At 54.5% G+C, this 10,147-nt stretch overlaps 1 protein-coding gene across 7 annotated transcripts in view; it reads right to left on the bottom strand.

Annotated features, from left to right (window-relative positions):
- The window catches only part of TMEM63C (transmembrane protein 63C), a 99,852-nt gene that overhangs the window by 20,598 nt on the left and 69,107 nt on the right, over positions 1-10,147 (bottom strand). For all 7 annotated transcript variants that reach the window (XM_032405660.1, XM_032405661.1, XM_032405664.1 and 4 more), the window contains 3 exons: positions 4,412-4,554; positions 2,920-2,968; positions 1,105-1,213 (listed from right to left, as the gene is read on the bottom strand). In XM_032405660.1, the coding sequence (XP_032261551.1) occupies positions 1,105-1,213; positions 2,920-2,968; positions 4,412-4,554 (301 nt within the window). The remainder of the gene's footprint in view (positions 1-1,104; positions 1,214-2,919; positions 2,969-4,411; positions 4,555-10,147) is intronic.

Raw genomic sequence — 10,147 nt, 5'->3', positions numbered from 1 at the left:
GCTGGGCTGGGGCTGGGGCTGGGGCTGGGGCTGGGGCTGGGGCTGGGGCTGGAGCTGGGGCTGGGGCTGGGGCTGGGGCTGGGGCTGGGGCTGGGGCTGGGCTGGGGCTGGGGCTGGGGCTGGGGCTGGGGCTGGGCTGGGGCTGGGGCTGGGCTGGGGCTGGGCTGGGGCTGGGGCTGGGGCTGGGGCTGGGGCTGGGGCTATGTGGGTGCTGGTGCAGGTGCGGGTGTGGGTGTTAGCTTGGGTGGGCAGCACTGCCAGGCCCACCCGCAGCCCCTCAGCCTCATCTCTACACCCCAAGGGCAGCTGTGCACATTAAGCCCTGGACTGCCAATGCTAGCCAGCAAGGTGTAAAGAGTTAAAGCCCCGAATGCAGCCTCAGCCAGTGACGGCCAGGGAGCCGGTGGGAATGTGCGGACTGCTCCCCTAGGCAGGGAAAATCTAGGGTGCTTGTTCTACCCGACTCCCAGGGTAGTGACAGTTGCTCCTTAACCTCTCCCTCTTACCTGCATCTTCTTTTCCATCCCACTTCCCCACCCTCTAGTGGTTTTTCCTAGGATCACCTTCAAAATAAGTGAATGCTGTGCAGACTCTTATCTTAGGGCCTGCTTGGGAGGTGGGGTGACCCAAACCAGGACAGTGGGGCTACCTGGGCCGGGCCCTGGGCTCTCTGACCTCAGAGACTGTGGAAGGGCAAGGACCTTGGGCACTCCCCAGCAGGGGACACTGAGCACTTAGGATGGAAGCGCCTGCCGGTCCAGGGGTTTGTTAACCTTTTAGTTTGTGGATGGCTGGGGCTCAGGGGTCTTCAGAGAGGGGCCGGGCAGCAGGGCAAGGGGTTCCTAGGAGGCCCCTGGGAGCAGCTGTTTACCGACCGGTGTGGAAGCGTTCCAGTGGCTTACCAAGCAGGACAGCTGGGCGAGGTGCCGGGTAATGACTCACCGGGCCAAGGGGAGGAGGCTTGCCCTGCTCTAGTGAGACTGCCCCCCACAGGTGTGCAGAATGTGCGAACGGGGATGCCTCTGAAGGCCGGGAGTGCGATGGTCCAGCGGGGGCGGCTCTGGCTGGGAGGGAGCAGCTCGGGAGTTCTTTTCACTTACTCACCTTGTAGCTCTTCTTGGGCACAAACCCTAAACAGTGATGAGCCATGAAGACGAGGTTGATGAGGAAGTAGAGGAAGGAGAAACAGCTATGCAGCCACAGGACCTTACTCCTGCCAGGAACCAGACACAGCAGGGGTGAGACCACCCTCTCCCACCCCAGGCAGTCTCCCCCTGCTGCCCTCCGGTACTTCCAGACACTTGGCCACCTTGGAAGGGGATGGCCATGGTAAGAAGGGGGGGGCCACGCCAGCTACCGCAGGCCTACATTTACTGAGTGCTTACTCTACGCCAGACCCAGGGTGGGACTAGATGCTTTCTGTACCTTTTCTCACCAGATTCTCACACCCTATGAGGGTGCTACTGTGGTTATCTTCATTTTATCCACAGGGAAATGAGGGCCAGAGGCAGAGGTCACTCCCGGCCATGGCAGCACTGGGAGGTGAGCCTGGGGCAGAGGACGCCCAGGGACTCCTCACCACCATATCGGGCTGCTGGAGGCTCCAGCTCACGCTCCCACAGCCGCCAGGCAGCCCAAGTAGGGGGGCCATCGGCCCTCAGTGCCGAGGGATGGGGGGGTCCTACTCGGGCCCCGAGGGAGGAGGGCCCAGCGGATTCGCTCTACCTCTCCTGGGACAGGAGGAGTGGTGGCACCAGGGCTTTGGGCTCGTACGATGCTGTCCCAAGGCATCCGGCCAAGAGGACTGTTCAGAAATAGGACCCACCTTATTTGGTGTGGTTTGAGAAGAGAAAGCTGCCTTGCTTCACAATCTCTCCTCCACACTTGCCCCAGCGCCTGACATTTCACCGAATATTCCCTATCCAGCTAGGTGTCCTCGGACGGGGCAAGGAACACTCCAGCTCTCTGCCAGTATGGACTTATGGATGTTGAAGGTCTTTCCTGCCCTATTAAAACTAACATCTTGTCGGGAAGGCGTAGGCACCTTACGCCGGTGGCTGGCCTGGGAGAAGCTGGTGAGCTCCGGGGTTGGCAGCACCAGGGGAGGGGCCACCTGGAAGGAGATGTAAGAGGATGCCATAGCCCCGTCCTGCTGATTTGGGAGCTTGACGGAATGCAGGGTGCAGGGGGAAGTGGGGCAGGGATGTGTGAACCCCCACTCACACCTGCTGGACCTGCCCCTTCAGCTTTGTCAGGAAGTCGGCCACACGTGGCCAAGACCCCCTGTGGGCCTGTTTTCTCAGCGTGGACCGGCAGGGCCACATGTGGCTCAGTACACATTGACTGAGCCACCAGTTGGGTTGGCTGCTGCTGAAATCTACGAATCACGTCCAACGTTTGTTCCTCCCCTGCTTCCCCCCCCAGACTAGGAATGCAGCTCGGGGTGGGCGGGCACTGCCCCGGACCCAGGGCCAGCTAACGGCAGAGGCGGGGCATGAAGCCGGGTCACATGGGTCCTCAGCCCCCCCTCCTCCCCCCGGGGGTACGGGAATTGGGTCTATGCGTTAGTCACTAGATGAGGGTTGACATGCACTATTTTTGGGCAGGAAAGAATAGCTCAAGCCTCTGCTTGCTACAGGGTCTTTGCCACTTGGGTGCTGGATGTAGTAAACCAACAGGACTGTCTTTCCAGGTCTTTGGAGTGGCCAGTTTGGGTGGTTCTACCTATTACAGATATGGGGACACTGAGGCACCAAGAGAATGCAACTTCTGGCCTCCCGCTCAGTACATGGGTCCCAAGGAAACCAGGCCTTTCTTAGCAGCAAAGCAGTGCCCACATTTTCGACCCACACGCTGGACCTTCTCTCCCCACCAATGCCCCAGCCAGTAGAACGGGAGGTAAGAGGATCAGGTACCTACTCTATGGAGACATTGACGATGGTGGTCCGACCAAAGTGGCTATTCCAATCTGGAAGAGAAGAAAGTGGCTGACCTCAAGGCTGGTTCCTTGATTGAGTGAGTCGAGGGGGCTGCTTGAATTCAAGGTTCCTGAATGCATGCCTGGGGTCTGGAGATGCTTGCCCATGTCCTGCCCTTCCTTCTCGTTCCCCAGAACTTGCCTCCAACTCCCAACAAAGCCAGCAGAGGCCTCTTCTTCTCCCTGGGACTACTGGTTGGGGCTCTACGGCTGTGACGTGAGACCAAGTCTTGGTGTGGCATCCCCAGCACCCAACTGGAGCGTGGCAGACACCACCAGTAAGCGCTTACTGAAGGAGCCCAGGGCGCCGCCATGAGTGGAGGGATGAAATCAGCAAGGCTGTTACCACTGGCAACAATCACAAGAATGTCACGTTGCCTCATTGGGACAGAATAAATCCTTCTGGCAAAGTGCATTAGTTTGTCGGTTTAGACACCTCTGAATGTTATGAAACGTGTCCAGAAATCCTGCATTAATGTAACATATACATTATATACAATATATCATCACCAACACACTAGCTCTTAGGAAGAGAATTTGGAAAGACAGAAGTTGCTGACTCTGGTAACGGTATTTGGTGGCGCAGACATTGCGTGCTACCTTGAATTAACTGAAGTCTACCTCTGGCTGAGGAGAAACAGCCCTGTGAGGAAGCAGGGTACCCCACTGGCTGCCACCCGGGCATGGTGGGCGCTACACGACCCCACCTAGCTACACAGCCTCCAGCCCTGCCCCTCCTCACGTTGCTAAGTGAAGTACCGGCTGTTATTCACTGAGCGCTCACTACGAGCCGGGCACCAGGCATGCATTCTCTCCCAATCCCCATGACAGTTGAGGACCCGACGCCCGGGGAGAGTGATCTGCTGCAGATAAGATGAAATAATTTGCGAGATTGGGCGAAGGTGTTTTCTGGGAAGCAGATGTGGGTCAAAGTTGGGGAACCAAGATTTTTCTGTCTTCGAAGCCCAAGCCCACAATGTCAGTCTGTCCAAAGGACTTGCCCTTTTATAACAAGCATAGCGAGACTTCCTAGGAGACCAATTTTGCACTTCTAGGGCTGTGTCTGGTCACCGTGCAGGTGGGGAGAGATCAAGTTCAGGGATCTCTGCTGTAGGTCACATGCCATAAAAAGGCCTCGCAAGCACCTGGCCAGGTGTAGTGCGGGGCTGCCGGTAAACCTTCAGTTCCAGGCTGAATTACTATCGCATGCCTGCTGTACCAAGGTCCTGAGCCAACCTCGTGACGACGGACGTCTCCTCTCCAGTCTCCACGTGGGAGAACTGAAGTTTGGGTGGCCTCAGCTCACATCACCAATTTTGAGAAGTGGAATTCAATTTTGGATTTCTAGACTCGAGACCGACGCTCTGTCCTGTCTCCCGGGCTGCCCCTCTGCTCTGGGGGCCCAGGGCCCCGGGCGCACTGAGCTCCGCCTACCCAGAACGGTTCCGATGTAGTTGACAGGCAAGATGATACCCAAGGACGGGATGCAGAGGATGAGCACAAAGATGATGAGGTGATACTGGAACATGATGTAGATGCGGGCATCATCTCCACACTTGCTGATCAGATCCTCGTTCCTGGAAGAGACACACAGACGAGGACATTCCTCAGGAGCCTGTGCGGCCACAGGTATACTGGAAGGAGGGCAAGGAAGAGAAGATTATCACCCTACCCCCAAGTTTTTATTTTTAATTTTTTTTTAGAATTATCACCCTTTGTCTTAAAGCCTCTATCATGCCTGAAATGTATTTCACTGAATTTCACGGGCATATCCAAAGTCGAAGCTGTTACACACACACACTTGGGAATCCAGAGGCACTTTTGAAATCATGCAGTCATTCCATCTTGCCTTGCTTCGTGTTGAGTGCTTTCTATGGGGCGTGCACCAGACCAACCAGTAGTGATATGGAGAGGCATCCGATTTTTTTTAAGTTGTGTCTTTTAATTTGTTAATTAAAAGGGAATTCTTTTTTTTTATTTATTTATTGAGAGAGAGAATGAGAGAGAGAGAGAGAGAGAGAGCATGAGAGGGGGGAGGGTCAGAGGGAGAAGCAGACTCCCCGCTGAGCAGGGAGCCCGATGCGGGACTCGATCCCGGGGCTCCAGGACCGTGACCTGAGCCGAAGGCAGCTGCTTAACCGACTGAGCCACCCAGACGCCCTAAAAGAGAATTCTTAAGGTCACAATGAGATATCACTCCACACGGCCAGATTGGCCAAAGTTAGAAAGACAAGAGCAAGTGCCGGCGAGGGTACGGGGGCACTGGGCGCTCTCCCCCACGCACGGGTACATACTCTGGCACCGCTGCTTTGGCAAACAGTTGGTATTATCTAAGGACACTGACTACATTCACAGCCTGTGACCCAGCAGCTCCGCGCCTCGTTTTATTCCCAGTGGAAACACATGCACATGTGTATCAAGAGACATGTCTAAGAATCTCAGATGCATTATTTCTAACAGCCCCAAACAACCTAAATGTCTACCAAAGGTGGAAACGGACACAAGAATTGTGAGATACAGGGGCGCCCGGCTGGCTCAGTCAGTGGAGCGTGCGACTCTAGATCTTGGGGGTGTGAGTTGAGGCCACACATTGGGTATAGAGTCTACTTTAAAAAAAAGAGTGTGAGATACATATGTATATGTATATACGTGAGATCTATATGTAATGATATAGATAAAGAATGAAATACCGTACAGAGATAAAAATGAAAGACCACAGCTGAACTTCACAAACACAATGTTGGGTGAAAGATCTAGGCACAAACAATACATACAAATGTTTCCATACACAAAGTTCAAAAATAGGCGATACTGAACTATGGAGAGAGAAGTCAGGATACTGGTTGTCTTTGGAGAGGGGGAGGTAGGGGGAGGTGACAGGGGGTTGGGAGGGAGCAGGAGGGGGGCTCCTGGAGTGCTGGCAATTCTAATCCTTGATCTGCTTTGCTACAACTGAGCTGGACCTTGATTTTTGTGCACTTGTCCATATGTGTGTTATACTTCAAAAAGAAATTTAAAAGCAACACACGCTTATTACAGAATTTTGGGGAAATACAAAGGAGAAGAAAATCATTCCCCTAGAATCTCATCCAACCTAAGATAATGACCATGAAGCATTTTGGTCCATTGCCTTTAGTTTTTTGTCGTTGTGCCGGTGGAATTTCGTGACTATAGTATAAACAGCATCGGATGTATTGTTGTGTTGCTTAGGTTTTCATCTGAAGCCTTTTCTGACTGTTTCACGTTTTGTGTAAATGTTTTCATGGCTGGAAGTGGTAATGGTGATAGTGGCCTCCATTTCCAGGGCGCTGGTTCATACCCAGCACCAAGGTGGCCTCCCCACTCGGCTGGTGGACGTCCCAGGGTTTACTCACCCCTGCGCTCCGGTCAGGCCTGTAGGGAGTATGCAACTTCTAGCATCCAGTCCAGGATTCAGATTTATTTTTAAACAATACTATAAAGAGCATATCTTCAAGGCGTTTCAATAATCCCCATTTAGGGAATTATTTAGAGCTCTCGATTTTTTTTTTTTTTAACTGCAAGCCGTTAAAATACTTCCTGCCCTGGACTTGAGAATTAAATCCCAAGAATGGGGTGGGTGGGAACTGGTGAGAAGGCGGGGTGCTGGGGAGCGGGAACGAAGGGAGAGTCCTGCTGCAGGTTTGGGTGCCAAGACCTGGTCACCTGACAGGAGTGAGCCTCAGACAGCGTGGGGCTGAGAGAGCCTCCCGTCTCAGAGGGAGCCGAGACACCGACCCCCTGCCCGGAAGTTCCAGCCACCACCCTCCTCCTCACAACTAATTCTCCTCTTGGCTCTAGTCACTTCCCTCCTGTTTCCTCTTTCTGGAGACCCACTGTATCCACTGTCCTCTCTCATCTTCGAATTCACAGCCATCTCTCTCCACATCTTGGAACTACCACCGGGTTCAAGGGCACACTGGCTACTCTGAAATACAAGAAACTCCTCAAGCCTCCATTCCCTGACCTGCTTCCCCTCAAGTTCCAGCCAACATCTTCACCTCCCTCCTCCCGCCCACCTCTTCCTCTGCCTCAACTTCACAGACACCTTACCCAGGAACCGTTCCCCCAACGGAGACCCAAATCACTGACGTCCACTGACGTCCACACCCTCTTCGTGCTCTCGTTGCACTCAACCAGGAGCTCAGAGCTCACAGGCTGCCCACCACACCCTCGAGGCCTTCAGGGAGGCCAGCCCTAAAGATCGCCGCCTCTTCCTCCTGCCCCTTTGACACTCTTTTTTGATCTTGCTTCCCGTTTTGGGTGACCGATCTGCTCCCACAATTTCAACTATGACCTTGTGCACCCATCTCCCAGGCCGTGCCCTCCTGCTCGGCCTTTCTCCAAAGCTTTAACGAACCCTGTTTTTCAATAGCTTGCTGGTCAACTCGCGGGTTTGCCCTAGCCATAATTCATCATTCCCCCAACTCCTCGTATCTCATCAGCGTCCAACTAGTGGCGTCACCATCTTCCCCAGAAACCAGACTTGGATCACTCCTTTTCTTAACCAGTTGGAGGCCAGATGGGAGGCCATCTGCCTCCTCCCTTGGTCAGCACCCCCTCTCACCTGGACACTGGAAAACCCTCCTTAGGTGCTCACCTTGCCTCTGGACTTGCTCAACTGCCAGTCCCCCCCATACTCCTGCCTACAAACAGATTCTCACCCTGAGTATCCTGCTCAAAATTAGGAATTAGCTCTTTACTGCCTCTAGATCAAAGCCCAGGATTCTTAGCATTGCTGACAGTCAAGATCCTAGCTGATTCTTCTAGCCCAATCTTTTAGCCTCTCTCTTGAGATGTATCCTTGTTTCTAGCCACACCAGACTGACCATTTCTGGATGCTTCGGCCCATCTCTGTCCCAAACCTTCACTCATGCAGTCCTTTCTTTGTGATGGGCCCTCCACTGGGCCTAGTGTGGAAATTCTTCCCATCTTTCAAGGCCTAGCTCAAAACTTGCTTCTCCTGAACCCCCTAGCTGGCATTAATTTCTTGTTCCCCCAAATGCCCTTTGCCCGGCAATAAAACTTCCCTATTATGAGTGAGTCTTGTTAACCTTTGCCTCTCCAACTAGACTGCTTGGGCATTGTGCCCGGGGACTCTGGCGTCCCTGTCCCTGCTCAGGGACTGAGCTGTCTCAGCGGTGTGAGGCTGTCTTCTAGACCCTGCTCCTAAAGGATGCAGGATGCACCGTGCAACGGCCAGCCATCCTCCCTTCCCGGGTGATGTGCTCCCAATGGAGAAGCCTTTGGGTGGAGTCAGGTAGGGGGAAGAGGATCCTCACCCAGACACACACACTGCGCACACTGACCTCCCCTGACCTGCAGGTCCGGGCACGCACACCTGAACAGCTGCACGCGGATTTGCACCAATGTAGCGATGTGCCTCTTTTATTTCATATTTGCACGCACACCACAGAGTCACCTACCACATGAAGTCTTGTATTTGGCACGTACGCTTCTCTCCTGCAACATGGACACATTTTTCCCCACCCTGAATACACCCATCGACGTGTCAGCAGATGGCAGAGAAGATCCAGAAAGTCAGCCTCAAGCTACTCAGGACTGAGGATATGGTCAGCTCAGACAGGCGTAGGCGCCCTGGGATTCCTTCCCTCTCACCCCTGCAAAGGGCTGGCTAACATGCCACCCTGCCCCTGCCCAGCATTCATGACTTTGCTAAACCTAGGAACCTAGAGCCAGCCCGGACAGCCTCCTGAGGTCACCAGCTCCAAATGATCATACACCCTAGTGGTCATTTTAAAAAAAAAAACACTTTTTTTTTTTTCAGTAAATGCTTGTTTAAAGGAAAAAAAAAGTAAGATTCCCTAAAACTGTTGACAGGGATCGCGTCTCCGGAGGAGGGCTGGAGGTGGACTTTCATGTTTCTCTGAATGAAAACATATTTAATGTGAGCTTGTGCATGTCTTAAAAATTACCAAAGCAAAACCAGAGAAGGTGCCAAGAGATAAACCATTTCCCCTCCACTTCCCCTGCATGTGGCTAAGGTCCCCGGACCACACACAAACTAGCTGTATCACTTCCGGTGGACCCTGATGAATGATGAAGGTAGACTGGGGTGGGGGGTGGGGGTTGGGGGCAAGGCCACGGGGACTCCCCCATCAGCAGGGCTGCAGCTCAGACACCAGAGGCTCATGGTCCTAAGCCCAGCTCAGGGCTCCCAGGGCCCAGGCACAGTGCCCTTGCCCCCTTCAGCAGGTCTGGAGAAAGAGAGGCGCCCTGAGGTGGCTCGTGGGGGTGAGGTGGGGTCTTGGGAAAATGGAGGAAGGCTCCCAGCCAGGACCTTGACTGGTGGGCGTGCAGGAGGAAGTTCTAGGAGCCTTTGCCAAGAAAGCAAGTTAGCAGGCCCAGTCCGGCCCCTTGCTGCAGGTGGCCTCGGATGGGCCGCGAGGCTGCACCCTAAGACAGGCGCCAGGCAAGAAAGGGCCCTGGAGGAGGGGCTTGGAAGATGGGCAGGGCAGGACAGATGGGGGATATTTAGGGAGTGCCCAGGAATGTGCAGGGCTATGAGGTGGCGGCAGAGCCGTGTGCACAGGCACGAGTGTGCGTGTGCGTGTGTGCACGTGAAAGCATGCACACACACACCGTGGGGGCACGGAGAGCTGGAAGAGCCCTGGAAGGTGCCCAGCTGAAGCGGGGCGGAATCAGGAGCGGGAAGTCAGAATGCTGAAGTGTGGGGGAATCAGGAGAAACAGGTGACCTGGGGTCTGTCTCCCTGCCAACTGGGGTCTGGCCCTAAAGAGATCCAGGAGGTGGGGTGGGCAAGGGGCTGTCCCTCTGTTATCAGGGCTGAGCCCTTCTGCCCGCTGTGTTCTTTCCCATTTCAGTATGATGAAGGATGCTCACAGAAATAAAGCAGAGAGCACTGCAGGAAGGACTTTTTTCCTAGGGTGGAGTTCATAAAAGTGTTTTTGTACGCGTGACTAAGTGGTGCCTTCCTGAGGGCTGCGGGCTATGTCCAGTTCCCATCTCCCCCTCCCCCCGCCCGGAACCCCAGAGGGCCTGCTCTGCCTGGGCAGGGCTGAAGTGGTCAGGGGGAGTGGGGGGTGGGGCACAGAACTCAGGTCCAGCCCCAGACCTGCGGGGCAGCAGGCTCCACCCCCATCCTCCCCCAAGTAAGGCAGCTGCCAGCAC

The sequence above is a fragment of the Phoca vitulina genome, unplaced genomic scaffold, assembly GCF_004348235.1.
Source record: "Phoca vitulina isolate PV1807 unplaced genomic scaffold, GSC_HSeal_1.0 scaffold7, whole genome shotgun sequence".
NCBI lineage: Eukaryota > Metazoa > Chordata > Mammalia > Carnivora > Phocidae > Phoca > Phoca vitulina.
Note: the sequence above shows the minus strand (reverse complement) of the source record. Positions and strands in the feature narration are given on the sequence as shown.